General features: G+C 41.6%; 2 protein-coding genes across 2 annotated transcripts; both read right to left on the bottom strand.

Annotated features, from left to right (window-relative positions):
• Positions 1–7,115: 7,115 nt before the first annotated feature.
• Positions 7,116–8,032, bottom strand: LOC143876717 (uncharacterized). Its single transcript, XM_077378411.1, has one exon. The coding sequence runs from the start codon at positions 7,742–7,744 to the stop codon at positions 7,352–7,354; it is 393 nt and encodes a 130-aa protein (XP_077234526.1). The 5' UTR covers positions 7,745–8,032; the 3' UTR covers positions 7,116–7,351.
• A 3,980-nt stretch (positions 8,033–12,012) lies between these two features.
• Positions 12,013–12,874, bottom strand: LOC143876716 (HSP20-like chaperones superfamily protein). Its single transcript, XM_077378410.1, has 2 exons — positions 12,637–12,874; positions 12,013–12,489 (listed from the first exon to the last, which is right to left on the bottom strand). The coding sequence occupies exons 1-2, from the start codon at positions 12,764–12,766 to the stop codon at positions 12,212–12,214; spliced, it is 408 nt and encodes a 135-aa protein (XP_077234525.1). The 5' UTR covers positions 12,767–12,874; the 3' UTR covers positions 12,013–12,211.
• Between the last annotated feature and the right edge of the window lie 6,077 nt (positions 12,875–18,951).

The raw sequence follows: 18,951 nt of genomic DNA, 5'->3' as shown, positions 1-18,951 counted from the left end.
GGGGTTTTCTTATTACGTGGACTTTGAGGAAAGCTTCTAAAGTTTAAGGCATGTTAGGCAACATGAAAAAATATTCCATTGAATATTAGGAGGGCTAGCTGCGAGCGATGGTGGAGGGGGGAGACGTGAAGATGGAGATTTTATACGGTGCCCGATCTGGCACGGGCAAGGGCGGGGCATCCACCCTTGGTATTTGATCCAACATCAGCCTATTTTTTCAACTTTTTAAGGTGCTGCTCTTGGATCAAATATCAAGGATGAATCGCCCTTGTACGTGCCCATCCGGCACCATATAATTTCTCAGAATGAAGAGATCTTAAAAGCTCCTGAAAAAAGGGGAAAAAAACCTTTTCAAGAGATTTCTCTTGCTTTCTCCAGAGTCTCTCCACTCCTGCACTCTCAAGTCTATCTCCCTCCCTCAGCTCCTCGCTTACAATTCTACTCCTCGTAGTTGTGAGCCGCAGTAGCAGTGCTCTTCAACCACCTGATGAACGCATTGGGTATGATCGGACACCCAAGATCTTCACGGACCTTCACCGGACTATCCATTGTCAGGTGGGATTCAGCGGGCTGTGTTTTCCCCAATGGTCCCTTTGGACGCAAGGACATTAGAAGTAGAAGAAAAGTAAAAGTAATGTTAACTTTCCATGGGCTGTTTGGTTGCACGGGAAAATGTAAGAAAAGTTGGAATGGGGTGTTTGGGGTGAAGAAAAAGGAAAGGAAATGGAAATCCATATACTATTTTCCAGTTTCTAACATTTTCTAGAAATTGCAGCGTCAAATTACCCGTGCATAATAAACTCAGTTCTTTACATCTATAACTCAAGATACAGTGTGAGAGAACAAGAAAGATCAAGAGAAAACCAGAATGTGGGAGATGCTATCATGGACCCAGAGCCTATAAGTGGTGAACTCAACCTAATAAAACAATAACTTCCCATACAATTTGGAAATGACAGAACTAGCATACAGTCATCCACGCATTAGAGAAACAACGCTCGTCTCTGGTCTTCTGTTTTTGGTATTCAAAATGCATCTTCAAAACCTCAATTAGCATTCAAATCGTAGCATGATATCAACTAACATGTTAAACAACTGCATTGGGTAGTAAGAATGAAAACCATTCAAAAAAAAGGGTAGTAAGAATGAAAATATCAATTCGCATATGCAAGTTTATTATCATTTCCAGCACCCACTACATCCTACAATTTATTTTGGGCCCATTTTGTTAGATGTAAAATGGGCATAAAAACAAAATTTACCCGCATTTTTACGCTACAAATGAGCATAAAATTTGTTTTACGTCCATTTTATGTTCAAAGAAACGGACTCTTTGCGAAAAGCCAAAACAAATTCCGACTGAAAACTGCTAGGAGCAAACAACCCTCGTAGAAATATGACTGAATCAACTTTAGTCCCAGGCCTATCCACAAGAACAGTCATAATCTGCAAACCTTCGTTCTTGCAGTAGGAAAGATGAGCTGAAAAGATGTGGACGAATTCAACAAAAGAGAGAGAGGCTCTTAAATGCCCCACCCAAAAACAAAACTCCAATGTATCTCCTCAGCAAGCATTATAACGCAATCAGAGGGGTGACGACCACCGGGAAACCAAAAAGTGTAGTATCATTTTCTTCATGCTCTCATTCTTAAGCAGAAGGCTCTCTTCCACATCAATACTCATTTCGGAGAAATCCAAGAAAACAAATAGCAAACCTGAAGTACCAAATTTCTTATAATAGGTCTCAAGGATCTTCAGAAGAACCCACATCATTGGATCCTGAAGAGGCTCCAAGAAATGGTGTTTCTTCAAGATTCGGGAAGAAGGTTTCAGAGGGCTGCCGTGGGAGTTCAATTCAAGCAGTTTCAACACAGCTCTGTGTTTCTTCTTCGTCTTCAATTGTAGTTTCTAGAAGAGATTTGAAGGAGGGTGAGGGGGTAGAAGAAGAAGAAATGATGAGTGCAGAGAGGGCGGTGAAGCAGCTTTCACAGCAGAACTTGCAGAAGCAAAACAACATGAGAGAATGGAAAAGCCAAGGGATGCCAAGTGCTTGCCGTTAAGAGAATGGAGAAGCCAAGGGAGACAAAGATACCATCAGACAGAGGAAGAGAGAGCTGCCTGACTTCCCATCTACCCATTTCGGTTTCCACCCATTTCCGTTCGACTCAGGAGGATAGAGGAACAGCCCTTATTCAGAAAATAATCTGCTGACAAGGACCAACGGGTTTATAAGGGAAACCACCCAAACATTGTTGATAAAAGGAAAATTGCTTCATTTTCCTCCCCTTTCCGAGATGAACTGCATTACGTTGGCAACCAAATGAACCCTAAGCACATGTCTGAATCTAAGGAAAACAAATTATGGAAAATAATATTTTCCTAGGAAATTTGTTCTGAATTTTTTTCTTGTATTTTTTTTTCAAATTTTCGGTTTACGTCATTCAATTTCCGGGAATTTCAAAATCTGTTTTTTGGGAATTGAGTAGCATATTCACCTCAGTGGCATTCTAAAACAGGAGCGACAATCGGGAAATGGATGTCGGTCCATCCTAAAGAACCAAGAACCAAGAACCAATGGAGTAACAGGCCTAGGATTGCCGGCCACGAAAAAGACGGTTGATGGCAATGCCCATGAGAACGACAGGCTTGAGGCATGTGACTGGCAACAGGCAACATGGCATGAAGATCTTAGGTGTCCATCTAAGGAAATACAAGGTGGAAAAGCAAAGAATGAACCATGTCTACATTTCAGTTTGTGGTCTGAAAAACAGTTGCCGAAAATAATCGGTGGTGATGGCCTTTTACAGTCGATCAAAATGCGGATTGTGCCTGGAGCTTGAAGACGAATGTGAGTTGACTCGGAAGCAGGAAGAAAGTCCCTCTAAGCTAAATTTTTATCATGAAAACAGATGACTCATAAGCAGGAAAAAAATCCCTCTGAGCTTAATTTTTATCATGAAAACAGATGAATCCCCGATCTTCTCGATTGGATGGCGGATTGAGATCAAAGATCGGTGGCGACAATGGATTGAGCAGGCAAAACGATTTTCTCTAAAAAAAAAAAAACAGGAGTGTGTGAATCAGCAAGGAGCACCTTTGCAAGGCTAAATAACGGCCATGTGTCCAGGATCCCAATATTCTGAGCCTTTTCTTCTGTATGAATCTATATTATTACATTCCAATTCCTTACCGATACCTCCCCAAGAAAATCCCGAATTGGATCCAAAATTGACGGGTTGGTGTGCCCTCGCCAAGAGCCATCGTATCGTCTACCCCAAACGAGGTTTCATCGAAGAATGATTGTGAAACGTGATGATCGTGCAGATGTTGTAGTGCATTTGTACTTGTTTTGGTCCTTGGTCGAAGAGTCGGCGCGGCCTACTCCTAACGGTAAAAAAGCGAGCCCTTTAATTCTTAAGTACTTAATTAAAGAATTAAGAAAATTCTTAATTAAAGAATTAAGAATTACTCAAATCTCCCCAAGTAGGAGAACAACTGTTAGCCGAAAATCACGGGCTGGAAAAGAAAATCAATCAACGATGATGCCTCGGCAATGAAGATATGAGATCTTGCAAACTTTTCACAACCATGCCAGTAATTTTCTTAAACGCGGGCTTTGCAACCAGAGAAATCCTCTGGTTTTACTCCTCCACTGGACCATCCAGTGCAACGGTCGTTAATGTTGCTTTTGTGCAGTCTCAAATAAATGGAAGCATGTAAAGAGAAACATTGGGATGGTGATAAGCAAACCTAAATCTCTGGCTCTGGTTTTCGATAAGGGAAAAGACAGTCTGCGATGATCTTTCAGCCAAGGGGTTGATTGGTGGATATCTTCCATAGATTTATCATACATAAGATTTGATATCAGAGCAAAGTATTAGCTCAACCTTCAATCGCCCTACATCACCTATCAAAAAGATTTCAAGGCGGATGGCTAACAGACATCGGTCTAATAGGGAAATATGGTTTTGGTTCTATGGTATACAATTTCAAGCCTAGGGTAAAGAGAGCATTCTTGCTGTCGGGTCTGTCTGGGGAAGACAACGGCCATTGATAGCCTCGAAGCCAAAGCAAGCAAAGTCGAGTATTCCAGTCAGAGAAGTTCGAAATTTCTTCAACTGCTCCATCGCCCAAAGGAATATTGATGGAGACCAGAAATGAATCTTCCTGCATGTTATCAGAGAGGAAAACACGAGAGAACGTGCAGAAAGGGAAGAGCAAGGGGGAATGAGCAGAGACAAAGGATGCGCTTGCTACATCTGCAGAAGCAGTGAGGTTGAAGACGATGCTGATGAGAAGCACAATACTGATGTGCAATTTTATAACAGGTCCATGTCAGATGGACCCATGTCAATAGGATACAAGGAGAGGAATTTTATTAGAAATTTCCAACAGGAAATGTTGGCGCTCTTTTGATGCATAGACAAAAATGTCGCTGTCTCTGCATGACAAATTGCAACATAGGCATGCCGGTTATGGACCAAGAGGGCTGCATTATTTACCAAGACACGCCGAATGTGACGACAAGGGCAAGGGTACGGAGGTCTCTTTCAGGGGGTAATTGTTGCGAACCCCAAATCGATTTCCAAATTTGCTTCACTCTGCACTTTTAGGGGTCCCACCAAGGAATTTATGGGTGTCTGGACATAAATGAAAGCTGTTAATAAGAAACACCAAACCTCTGTCTCAAGGGAACCAATTTCACCATCCTGTCATCCTCTCAAACGGCAAGAAACGAGGCCGAGGGGATGGAGTCAGAAACCCTAAGATGAATAGATGCGGACTCTGAAGATGAGTTATTGGAGCTGGCAGATTCAGACCTCAACTATATTGGCAATGACGACAACAAAGTACGCTTGAACCTAACTATTCTGAATTGAAACATTGCTGGTCTTGGAGAAGCTAGTAAGGAAGATTAACTGGTATGAGGTGAAAGTGAGGCGAATTGGAGAGAGAGAGAGAGAGAGAGAGAGAGAGAGAGAGAGAGAGAGAGAGAGAGGTGGCTGTTCATCAGATACTAAAATTTGGGAGAATTGAAAAGAGAATCCTCTCTTTCACGAGGATTCTGGAATTGGGTAACGACCTTGGGGTTGATACCAGCAAGAATACATGGGGGTAACAAGACTGTTTTGCTATGCATACGAAAGAGATGAGGTAACTCAACCCAACCAAAAGAGAAGGAAGACCATGGCTAGCAAACTTGAAAGAGAAATGAGATATCTTAGTACTATAGGGAACTATGAAAAAAGATGGAGATGCAATAGAGGTAAAGAAAGGAAGGAACGGTGACAAATGCATGGAATCAAAATGATACCAAGGAATGTAAGGGGTCTGGGGCAGAGGAGAGAACTAGATTGGTAAGATAGGTGGTGTCTTGGAGGAATATTGACATCCTGTTTCTTCAAGATACCAAATTTTCAGACTTCTCTAAACATTTTTGGCTATTTTTATAGGGGCTAACAATCAGGCTAGTATGGTTTCTATTCGTAGTAGGGAATCCTCTGGAGGTACTTCAATCCTTTGTAATACAAATAGATGGGAAATGGTTGAGAAGCTTAAGGGAAGATTTGAGCTCACTGTTGTTTTTAAGGACATATAGTTGAGCCTATCTTGGAAACTTTCAGCCAGTGTTTATGGACCTAATAAACCAGACAGTAGAGATTATTTTGATATGAGCTTGAAGAAGCGGTTAATCGGAATGTTAAATCCTGGTGGCTGGAGGTGATTTCAACACAATCAGATTCACGGATTGATGAAAAGAATAGCAGTAGGAAAGTCTAGTATGAAACAATTCAACTTTCATAAACAACTATAAGCTGATTGATTTACCTCTTGTAGGGTCAAATTATGCATGGACATACAAAATAATGAACCATATTCTGGCCAGATTGGAGAGATTCCAGCTATCCATGGAGTGGGATCAAATATTTGATAATGGATCGGTTTCAGATTTGGTAGGAAGCTAAAACTTTTAAAAGAAAGTATAAGAGATTGGATCCATGAAACCGATCTGAAACCCCTTCCTACCAAATCTGGAAAAACAGCAGGGTATAAGAGATAATGCAAAATAGAAGGAAAAGCTTCAAAATATGTTAGCTGATCTCAATAAGGAGTGATCAAGGGAAGCAGTGAAAAATAATCAACAAATCTGCCCAACTATCTCTACAAATTAAAGACAAATCTCAGACAGAATGAGACTAAATGGAGACAAAGATCCAAGGCACTCTGTCTGAAAGACAGTAATAAAAACACTATTTTTTCATAGAATTGCAACTGCAAGAAGAAGAAGAAATGCTATCCAATCTCTTATGGTGTATAACCATGTCATGGAAGATAAGACTATTATCGAACAGGATATTGTGAACTATATGTCATTTTAATGAGGGGGAACCATTGGAGGCCTAGCATTGATAATATCAACTTTGATTCCATATCTAATGATACGGTGACTACACTTGAAAAACAATTTACCAAATATGAGGCCAGAAGGGGTTTTTCCATTGAAAAGGAACTCGACAGTGTCACTTTTTCCTTCTATCAAGAGATGTCGGAGGACAAAAAAACTGGATGCAATGGATGTTATGAAGGAATTTCATGAGAGCTAGAATTAACAAAAGCTAGATTACAACTTTCTTAGCTCTAATTTGAAAAAAAAAATGGTAAGAAAGAAGGTAAATAAATACTTCAGAAAGCTCAATATGCTGGAGGAGTATTTACAAGTTCGCAAAAATTCTCACTTTATGTCTGAAGAAGATTATGGGTAAGATTATTTAAAAGTCTCGAGGAGCTTTTGTCAAGAGAACAAATCCAAGACAACAAACAATTACCAAGGTACATTAGATTCCAGTCCATTGTAGAATTCTAACACCAGAAAAATCACCATATTTGATCACTGCAAGCACGGACTACCAGATTGGGGAAATAACACAAACGGTTCCTGATTTGGCTTGGAACATAACAAAACAAGATGAGATTGATTGGATATGGTTTTCCAACACTTGCTAACCAAACTAGCACACTTACAAACAAACAGCCAATGCATCATAAAGTAATGCAATACCATCGACACTATTTTTATTGAAAAAAACAAATCATAAAAAGACAAATTGCAGTCATACCAACAAAAACAGATTGATGGATAGAGAAAGAACTACACAGAATCTCAACAATGATATGTTCCCAGTGCAAACAAAACTCGATCTTACCGATCTCATTTAAGATGCATAGATCTCAAGTACACAAGTCAAGAGAACAAATCCACGACAACATAAAATCACCTTAGAAACTGAAATCAAAACAAAAAAGGAAAAGCGTAAATGACAAACAGTAAAACAAACCCTAACTCATTCCATCAATCCTGATTCTTGAGCTTTTCCACACGCTGATTGAGCTTCTGGAGCCTAACAACGAGATTCGTAACGGAGAAAAGAAGCCAATAGAAGATGAGAGCTGCGGCGATCAAGAGCGCATTGCGTTGGCTCTTCATGATAGATTTCTCGTGGCGAATATGCTCAGTGGGAGTGCACGATTGTCCTTCGCAAGTGGGTCTCGTCTCGTACTTCCAGTAGATATCCATGAGCAAGAACAGGCAAAATGGGACCACGGAAAGAAGGGGTTTGAGAGCGTTATGGGTTACAGCGATCAGACCCTTACGGAGGGGATCGAGGCCTGGTAAAGTCAGTAACAGGAGCATGATGGCTTCGGCTCCCGCGACGTACCCTAGAAGCACCCATTCCAACGCCATTTTTTGGATCCAAAAACCCTAGAAAAACCTTGAAGAAGATAGGATCTTTCAAGAAACCCTAGATCGGAGTTTCTTCTCCTTTTCTGTTTGAAGAAACCCTAACCCTAGAACCAGAACCGATTCTTGCTTTTCCGATCGGAAAACCCTAGAAAACCTAGAACTAGATTGTCTCTCTCAAGAAACCCTATTCGGAGTTTCTTCTTCTTCTCTTGAACAAACCCTAGCCCTACAACCAGATCCGATTCCTGCCTTTTCTCCTTCGCTTTCGACTTAAAAGACGATTAAAACCGTGGTATTTGTAAGTGTAAAGTGGGTCCCACCTTTGGTTGATCAAAACCGTTAACTTGATTGCCCTTGCTTTGGTTTCTTATACCCCGACAATCAAGTCAAATCTTGCAACACGAGGGCTCGTTTGGGTACCCCTTGCATTTGGATTGGCAGTGAATTTGAATTTTTAAATCCAAATTCGGCGTTTGGCAAGCGTTTATGACATCTGGATTTAGATTTGAGTGAAATCCACAAGACTTACAAATTCCTCACGGTAGTGTCATTTTTTTTTATTTATAAATCCTTTCTGCGAAAGGTTACTTATAAATCTAAATCTGACCCGTAAGGGTTAAAATGACCAAAATGCACCCAAAAAGTGTTAAATGACTTAAATACCCACATAATTAGGGCTGCAACTCGAGCCGGGTTTTACCCGACCCGCATCGACCCGACCCGAAAATAGCCTGGGTCGGGTTCAGGTTTCATGGGTTTCGGGTCGAGCCGGGTTCAGCATTCAAAAGCCCGCATGAATCTCGGGTCGAGCCGGGTTTGAAGGGGCCCGACCCGACCCGACCCGAGTTACATAAGTTATAGTATGTACATTTTTTTCTATTGTTAGTTAAAAGTTAAAGGGATAATTACATTTACACCCCCTCTAGTTTCTGACACATCCACTTCCACCCTATAGTTTAAAACGTGACAAATACACCCTTGTAGTTTCAATTTGTTTAAGGTAGGCCCCCTCAGCTGAAGGTTCATCCATAGATTGAAGGGTTAGGATGATCCGATGGAGCTGATTTTTTTGGCACACCCTAACTATGTCAGGACCCATCAAATGAACGCTTTGGATCATCCAAACAATGTGGGCCCACATTATTTGGATGATTTTTTGGTAATGTTTGGATTTGGATAGGGGCCCACATTATTTGGATGATCCAAAGCGTTCATTTGATGGGTCCTGACATAGATATGGTGTGCCCAAAAAATCAGATCCATCGGATCATCCTAACCCTTCAATCTATGGACGAACCTTCAGCTGAGGGGGCAAACCTTAAACAAATTGAAACTGCAGGGGTGTATTTGTCACGTTTTAAACTATAGGGGTGGAAGTGGATGTGTCAGAAACTAGAGGGGGTGTAAATGTAATTATCCCAAAGTTAAAAGTGAAAACCCACGCACCCACTGTTACTGTATGTGAGTGTAATTTCTGCTTCTATGAGTTGAGTTGATTCAAGTGTTTGATTCAGCATTGTTTGATTGTAATTACAACATTGTTTGATTACAGCATTGTTTGATTCAAGTGTGATGTGAGTGTAATTACATCATTGTTTGATTCAAGTGTAATGTGAGTGTAATTTCTGCTTCTATGAGTTGAGTTGCATTGCCAAACAAGAATTTTCCTTAAAAATTTGCGTAAACGTGAAAAAACCCGACCCGAGATATTTCTCGGGTAGGGTTGGGTTCTACAAAACCCGACCCGCCCGACCAGAGTTGCAGCCCTACACATAACATTAAAAACTGATCAAAATGCATCGTATTAGGTAAAATGACTAGAAAACCACGAGTTAGGCAAAATGACTGAAATACCCCTATACTAGGTAAAAATAACAAAATACCCCGAGTCGTGCAAAATTACTAAAATACCCTTATGACATAAGAATGATCAAAATAACCTCATATAGGGTTAAATGACTAGAATACCTCAGTATCATGAAAAATTACTAAAATGACCCATGGCTCATAAAAAATTGACTAAAATGACTAAAAATATCATCACGAGATAAACATGATAAATATACCTCATATTAGGTAAAATGACTAGAAATACCTCTATACCAGGTAAAAATGACAAAATACCCTGAGTCGTGCAAAATGACTAAAATACCCTTATGACATAAGATGATCAAAATAACCTCATATAGGGTAAAATGACTAAAATACCTAAGATCATGGAAAATTATCGAAATACCCCTATATTAAGTAAAAATGACATATGGCTCATGAAAAATGACTAAAATGACTAAAAATACCCTCATGAGATAAAAATGCGTCATATTAGATAAAATGACTAGAATACCCCCGGGTCATGCAAAATGGCCGGAATACACCTATACCGGATGAAAATGATCAAATATCCTGAGTCATGGAAAAGGACTAAAACACCCTTATGACATTAAAAATGATCAAAATACCCCATATAGGGTAAAATGACTAGAATACCCCTGGATCATGGAAAATGACTGAAATGCCCCTATATCAAGTATTTTAGGCCTTTTTGGTTTTGTTAGATTTTAAATTCAAATCCAAAGAGCATCCAAACAAACAAACAAAAAAAAAAAAGATTTGAAATCCAAATCTATACGTGGTTATACAAATGGCATTATTTATAAATTTGTGAATTTTAAAATTCTTGATTTGAAATCCATGGATTGGTCCATCCCAACAAAGTTCTTTTATTGTTCATTTAATTCTATCTTTTTCTAGGCCATTTTTTACAGTTGTCTGTGGCAATGTAAATGCACTTTGTTGGGATGGACCAACTGGGGCGGCCTAGTGGCTGGTTTTTTCAAGGAATATAGATTTCTATTTCTTTACTTTCCTTTTCCTATTTATTCATTTGGGCCTCAACTTAAATAGGAAATGACACAAAAATCATCTCCATATATGGTAACCCTCCGCCATGTGATGTTTCTAATACTATAACATCTAGGGATTTGCTAGCGTCCATCGCAAAAAGCAACAGACCAGCCGTGAATGCCTTTTGCGATGGACCATCTATTTTAAATCTCTACAGATTTGGAGCTTAGGGTCATCTATGGAAATTATTTTAGGGACGCATACTTTTTAAGTCGGGGCCCTACGTAAACAGAAGAACAGCTTGGATCAGCTAATAGCGTGGGGCCCAATTATCTTTTGTTATGGTACGGGACGGCTATAAATCTCCCCCTTCACAGGCTGTGAAGCCACAACCGGTGCAACACAGGTACAGTGGTACAGTGGTCTCTCTCTCTCTCTCTCTAAACCCTTGGTGGGGCCAACAATTGAATCGTTTATCTTTGACCAAGGTAGGCCCCACTCATGCTTATTCCCATGACCAATGCACACACTCTCTCTCTCTGTATGGTTGCCGGGTTTTTTTTGTTCCTGGGAGTTATGTGGGAGAAAAAAATACCCTGGGAGATAGGTGAGAAAAAAAAAGTCCTAGAAGTATCCTGGTAAAGTAAAAATTCCATGTTTGGTTATGTGGGAGAAAAAAATACCCTGGGAGATATGGTGCGAAAAAAAAAACCTTTGTTTGGTTGCTTGAGCTGTTGGGTAGAAAAAAATTCTTCTCAAGCTTATTTTTGTTCCTGGGGTTATCTTGGGATGAGATGAAAAGGCAATCATTACAAAAGTGGGATTAAAAAATTCACCCCACAAGTAATCGTTACAAGAGTGGGATTAAAATAAACCAAGGCAACCAAACATGTGATGGGACCAAAATTTAACTTACTCTCCCACAAAACTCCCAGGAACAAAAAAAAACCCGGCAACCAAACAGAAGGTAATGGGCCCAACCATGAATGGTTTAGATCTTTGAACAAGGTTAACACCCTAAAATGTGAATTTTTTTAAAGCACCTTTCATTGAGATTTGACGGAAATGGATACAAAACAATGGCTTTTTACATCCCAAACAATGTGAAAAGATATGAACAAACTTTTTACCGAGCTCACTTTGTTCCATGAACATAAGCCTTGCCCCAAAAATCATCTCAAATAGAGATTTTTATACGAATTGGATTGGAGGGTTAGGATTATCCCGATGAAGATGATTTTTGGGGCACATCTTATTTACTCTGAGGCTGAACGGTTTGAATCCTCAAACAAAGTTGTCCCACTGAATTTTCTGAAGAACATGCAATGCCAAGTAATAGGTGGGCCCAGTGTGTATTACGTCCATTGTCATGATCTTTGATCGAACGATCCTAGATGCTTAATCCAAATCAAATGGGCTCACGATTCAGCTCATAAAAAAGTAGTAATATAAGTTACTACTAAGCCATAGCAAAGTCCCCTTTCTCCATATTCTCTACATGCTCTGTTCCTAATAAAACACCATTATTTAGTTCCTTAAACTAGATAGAATTACATAAAGTTGAAGACCCAACATCACATTTCAACATTAGAAAAACAAAGTTTATCTCTTCTCTTATTATTTTCAAAGCTTGCTGGAGACAGCAATATTCCTGGATTTCGACTTTGGGTTGATATCTCTGGGAACCACAATGGTTAAAACACCATTCTCAACTTGAGCCTTGATCTGATCAGTTTTCACCTTCTCCGGCAAAACCAAATCTCGAGAAAAATCCCCTTTTCCCCTTTCAGCCAAGTGCCATATCACCTCTTTTGGAATTGATTCCTCTTTACCCAATTCTCCTCTTATATGCAACACGTTTCCCTCTTCCAATTGAATTTTTATATCATTTTTATCAAACCCTAAAAATAACAGAAAAAATACATGAAAGATCAAAAACCCATCATCAAAAGATTGATATAAAACATTATTCTTTACGCCCTGTTTTTCATTGTTTGATTACACATGAAAAAAAAGAAGAAAAAAGGTTAGGGTTTTGGGTAACATACCAGGGACGTTGATCTTAAAAATATGTGAATTGGGAGTTTCCAGCCAATCCATCAGGGCCGTTGATCCAGTGGGCCATTCTCTGAAAAAGAACCGTCTAAAAGGGTCGAGGAGGATTGTATCAGAGGCCATGCCTTTGTGATTTTCGCGTCTAAATCTCAAAAGCCGATGGAAGAGGTGAGTGGTGAGATCGTTTTTTATAGACAGAAATGGCCCTCGGCAGGGGTGTGTAGAAGGTTCTGTACGAAATGAGAACCTTATCTTTTATAGTCTTTCAATGTAGTTCTCTCACTTCTCTCGAGACTACCTTAAGTAGTGGTCTCTATATGTGGGTTCACTATGGATTGAACTAGTCGGATGATCCTGACCGTCTCATCAATATATATTTAATGGTGGGGTCCCACCCAGACCAGATGGACCTTAAAATAAGGGCGCTGATATTCCCCCCCCCCCCCCTGTAGGCTATCCCCCCCCCCCCCCTTCGATGGCTGGCTAACGTTAAATTTCCCACCTTTTGACCTCTCTCTCTCTCTCTCTCTCTCTCTCTCTCTCCACAGTCCCCACACACAAAACAGGAACAGTTGGTGGGCCCAACAGAAACCGTTGGTGGAATCGTGGGCCCATCTTTGAACAACATAGGCCCCGCCCATACCACACCATAGATAATCCAAACCGTCCATTTGATGGGCCATAAACGTACCACACCATAGATAATCCATACCGTCCATTTGATGGGCCATAAACGCAACCCAAAATATCATTTCCATAGGCTGATCCTAGCCCTCCGATCTAAATAGAAACTACATCCTATGCAACCTCTATAGATTGTAGGGTTGTGATCATTCTATGGAAATGATTTTTGGGGCACAACCTATTTACATTGTGGCCCATCAAATGAATGGTTTGGATCATTCTATGGAGTTGGTCGTAATGTAACATTAAGGCCCGTCCACAACATAGGACAATCCAAGCCGTCCATGGTTTGGGTAATCCTATGGAGTTGGTCGTACAGTAACATTAAGGCCCAATCGTAGGCCCCACCGATATCTTTTCAAATTGAAACGTACTGTCCACAACATAGGATGATCCAAGCCGTCCATAGTTTGGATCATCCTATGGTGTGGTTCGTACAGTAACATTAAGGGTCAATTTAGGCCCCACACATATTTTTTAAAATGAAGTGTACCGTCAAGACCATAGGATGATCCGAGCAGTCCATTTGATAGGCCATAACGTCAATGGGTTGTGCCCCCAAAAGGGTTGGCCCATCAAATGAATGGTTTGGATCATCCTGTGGTCGTACAATAACATTAATGCCCGTCCACAACATAGGATGATCCAAGCCGTCCATGGTTTGGATAATCCTATGGAGTTGGTCATACACTAACATTAAAGCCCAATCATAGGCCCCACCGATATTTTTTAAATTGAAGCGTACCATCCTCAACATAGGATGATCCAAGCCGTCCATGGTTTGGATTATCCTATGGTGTGGTTCGTACCAATTTAGGCCCCACCCATATTTTTGAAAATGAAGGGTACCGTCCAGACCATAGGATGATCCGAGCCATCCATTTGATGGGCCACATTGTAAATAGGTTGTGCCCCAAAAATCATTTCCGTAGGATGATCACAACCCTACAATCTATAGAGGTTGCATAAGTGTAGACACCCCATTTTGACCTGACCCCAATATTCTAAAAAAAAAATCAAATAAATCCCTAAACCGATTCCCGAAATTTCTAGGACTTGAGATCCAATTACAGAAAAGCCTGAAAAATCCAAAAATGCCCGCTTGAAAATCATTTCCGAAAATACTCTGAAAGCCCCAGTATCCCTAAACCCCATTGATATTCCTTCCTCTTCTATTCACCCAGACCACCCCTCGTAGTTAAAAAGAGTAGTCATAAATACACTTGAAGAGGGTTGTCCAAGGGATGAATGGGGGCATGAATATTTCATTTCCCCATATCCCACGCAACTAGGGCATCAAGAAGGAGATCGATTTTTTTTTTGGGTTTTTCTTCCTCTCGAGAGAGGGCAGCCGCAAGGGTGGAGAAGAGAGATCAGAGGGAGAGATTGAGGGAGAAGGGAGGGATTTACAGCCCCATTGCCACCACCACCTCTGCAACCACCATCAGCCACCGTAACCCATATTCACCTCGCCACCGCCCTTCTCCTCCTCCTCCATGGCCGCCGCTACCTCCATCCTCTTGGAACCATTAAAACCCCATCTCCATCTTCCTTGGCCACCCTAACCGGAATCCGGCAAGGATCCGGCTCCCAACAACCCACCTAAAATCCACCTCCATCTCCCACCTCATTCTCCCCATTTCTTTTCTCTTCTCCTTCTTCTCCGGCGAGCTTGCCGGAATCCGGCAAGCCTCTCCACAACCCACCAAGCCTCTCCACAACCCACCCAACTCCGGCCGGCCACCGAACTCCACCCAAACCCTCTCCTCCACCTCATTACTTTCCCCAACCCCCATTAAACCTCAAGCCTCTCACCCCATTCCAAAACCCATTTCGCCACCACCCAAGCACCTCCGGCCAGCCACCTCCCCCCTCCTCCTCATTTTCGTCCCAACCTCCACCTACACAATCTCTCTCAGCTTTGCCTTCATCTTCACTTAGATCCACCATTTAAACCCCTCTCTCTCTGCAACCTCCACCGCCAGCCGGAATCCGGTGAGGCCAAACCCATCTCCGGCCACCAACCCACCGAAATCCAAGCCACCATCTCCCTCATTCTATCCCCTCCATTTTCCACCTTCAAACCCCTCTCCACCCCCATCTCTACCCAAAACCCATCTCCAAACCCACTTCGAAAAATAAAAAAAACCGAAATCCACCCAACGCTACCTCGTCTGTTCATCTCCCACTTCATCCTCTCTACTCTTACTCCCCTCGAAACCCACTTCATTTCCTCCATTGATTCCAAGAAACCTCATCTCCGGCCACCATTTCTCCGACCCTCCTCGTCGGTCGCCGGCAAAACCCATCCTCGGCCATCTCCGACCGACCACCGCCTCCACTCAAATCCATTTTCTCCCACCCCTCATACCTCTGCAACTCCTCCCCCCCAAAACCCATTATCTTCACCATTTCCTCCCTTTAAAAAACCTCCATCTGCCATTTTCCAAACCAAAAAAGAAAAGAAGAGAGAGAGAGAGAGAGAGGGAGATATATATATATATATATATATATATTTATATATATATATATATATATATATATACACAGAGAGAGAGATTGGGGGTTGTCTTCTTCGGCCCCGGTCTTGCCAACCATTTGCTCCGGCCACCGACCCTACCACCATTTTCTTTTACCCATCAAACCCACTTGGGTCTTCCTCCATTTGCAGTCACGATCCCACTCTCCGTTGATCTACGCCCCAAATTCGATCCGTCATCATCTCTGGCAATTTCGCCCCGATCCGCCGTCTCTGCCCAATTCAGAAGAAGAAGAAGAAGAAAGGAGGAGCAAAAGCTTGAACCTACAAGGCTCCAATTTCAAGTAATTCTCCCAATCTCTTCCTTCATTTCATTCTTGGTACTCTCTATTTCTCTTTCTGTTTCTTTCATTTCTGATGGTCTTAATTCCGCGTTATTTTGTTTTGGTCTTGAAAAACAACAAATGATTGGTGTGTGCTTTATGTATGTCCATAATCTGTTTGATTAAAAGCCTCTAAGTGTCGAACATTTATTTGAGTTTTCTTGGGCCATCTTAGATGTGCCGATTGTGATTTGAGGCTCTATTATTTGAAGTCATAATATTTTGCCTTTAAATTGTTAGGATGAGAAAACCATCTATACTACCATGTACCTGTCTCTTTTGGGATGTGTGTTCTCATGCCTACACTAATTTGCTAACTTTTGCCATCATATGCATGTCCTTCGGTTCTATGTCTAGTAGTATTGAAAGTTATTATCTGTGTTCAGGGTTTTCTTCGGTTCTTCAGGATTTCCATCGCCTTTTCAGAAACTCCTTCTCGGGCTAGGGCTATGACGGAATGCTTCTTGAGCCAACCCCCTTCCCTTCCTGCCTTAGAGTTTTCGCAGGTTAAGGGATTTCTTCCTCTTTAGAGTCAGTCCTAGAGAGTTTAGGAGTCAGTCTTACCATCCTAGGGTTTAGGTATCTGTCCTACCCCTGTAGAGTTTAGGATTCTGTCCTATCCCTTCATAAAATTTAGGATTCCGTCCTTCCATCTTTCAGAGTCAGTCTTCAGCATAGGAGTCAGTCCTTCAGTCTTTCAGGAGTCTGTCCTATCATCGTTGGGGTTAGGCTTCTGTCCATCCCCTCATCAAGTCATGTGATTTTGTCCGCTCCTGCAAGGTATAGGATGCTGTCCAACCCTTGCAGAGTCGTGTTTCTGTCTTTTTCCCCCGCAAAGCATATGATGCCGTCCGACCTTTGCGGGATATTCGGGAGTCTGTCATCCCTTTATGATGATAGGATTTTGTTCCTCTTATGTCAAAAATTCCAAAAAACACTAAAACATTTCAAAAACACTTGAAAATTCAAAAAAACATCTAAAAAATCAAAGATCTCAAAATCTCGAGTCATTAGGAGTAGTCAAGTCCGAACTACGGATGGCTTGATCCCTAGCTGAGGGGTACGTAGGCAGCTCAGGCGTGCTGCTGGCATCCTGAGTCCAGTCACCTTTTTTTTAAATCACCATTTTACAAACATTTCTCATCTTTTCGTCCACCCAAGTTCAGTCAAACATTTTTAATAAATATTTTCAAACATTTCAAAACAAAAGAAAAAATGGGCAAGGATGGCGATTGCCCGGTCACTCGGAGCCCTCTTTTCATTCCATTTTCGGTTTTCATCGTGATTTTCGGTTTCCATCGGTTTTCTGATGTTTTATCGGGTTTTGGGACGGGCGATGACGTAGCGTGGCCCCTTTACAGGGATTGCCCTCGCTGAGCCCAACGATAGGTTATGACGATCGCGAGACTTGTCCGATCTTCAGCAGATTAGGATCGCTGGGCTTGATTCCTTTTGAATCGCCCTCTGAGCCTATCGTGTGTTCCATCTTCTTTCCCCTGGCATTTTGGTTCTCACGTGCCGTTGATTTTTCGATTTCTTTCTTTTCTTACACCTTTTAGCTTGCTGTGCGCTTATCTTAGATTTCTTATGCATTCTAGTTTGTTTGTTCTTCTAGCGTGCGATCGATTGCCATTTTGTTAGTCTTATCTCTTGCATAGGCTCGCATGCTAGTGTGTTTACCTTACTGCTTTGATTGCTTAGCTATAGCGTTTATCCATTCGTCTTAGCTTGATTATCTGTCTAAACTTAGATATTTGCTTTCCTTATCTCATTATATCTGTCATTATCTGTTTAGCTGTAGCTATGCATGCGATTGTTTATTGCTTTCTTAGATGTGATGAGTTAGGATTAGATGCGATGAGTTAGGATTTGGATGTTCACTTTCTTTGCCCATCCCCGGGTCATGCATGCTTAGATAGACGTTATCTCGGGGATGATGGTTCCCATTTCACATGATTTTTGCCCAAAACTCTTCAAAGTTAATAATAAATGGCATAAGAGACCAGGTGCTTGCACTTGGGCGAATTGGGGGCGCCTAACCCCTTCCCCATTCGTCATCAGGCACGGACCCTTTGTATCTCTGGTTATCTGTTGCGACAGAGCACAGCATGGGATCCAGGGCCCACTTCCTTGGATGGCGACTCTTTCTTTGTTTAAGGTGCGTCTCGAATCCGGGCTAGTCCCCGAATCGAGAGGTATCTCACTTCACATCGCCGCTCATGCTGTGAGGGGCACTCTTTCGAGAGTTCCTTGGCGGAGCTCTCCTTCACGTGGATGATCCTGAGACTCGCGTGGGGGCACGTCCCCCCGCCTCTCTCGGATCGGGGTCCACAATAAGATATAATTTCTATATAGATCGGAGGGCTAGGATCGGCCTACAGAAATAATATTTTGGGACGCAACCTATTTACGTTTATGGCCCATCAAATGGACGGTTTGGATTATCCTATGGTGTGGTGCCTACGTTGTTCAAAGATGGGCCCACCAACTGTTCGTGTTGTGTGTGTGTGTGGGGAGAGAGAGAGAGAGAGAGAGAGAGTGAGAGAGAGAGTGAGAGAGAGAGAGAGAGACCGGTCAAATGGTGGGAAAACGTTAACCAGCCGTCAGGGGGGAGAATATCAGCGCCCTAAAATAAATATATCCACACTTACCCAATTTAAAATCTGAAAATTTTACCCAATATAAAATCTGAAAATGTCTTCGCCATTTACTTAAAAATTAATTAAGAAAGAGAAGTAATGTGAGAATTGCAAGGGACAGAT

The sequence above is a fragment of the Tasmannia lanceolata genome, unplaced genomic scaffold, assembly GCF_043159265.1.
Source record: "Tasmannia lanceolata isolate RefF3 unplaced genomic scaffold, GAP_Taslan_0.1 ptg000005l, whole genome shotgun sequence".
Taxonomy (NCBI): domain Eukaryota; kingdom Viridiplantae; phylum Streptophyta; class Magnoliopsida; order Canellales; family Winteraceae; genus Tasmannia; species Tasmannia lanceolata.
This window is presented reverse-complemented; position numbering and strand designations above follow the sequence as displayed.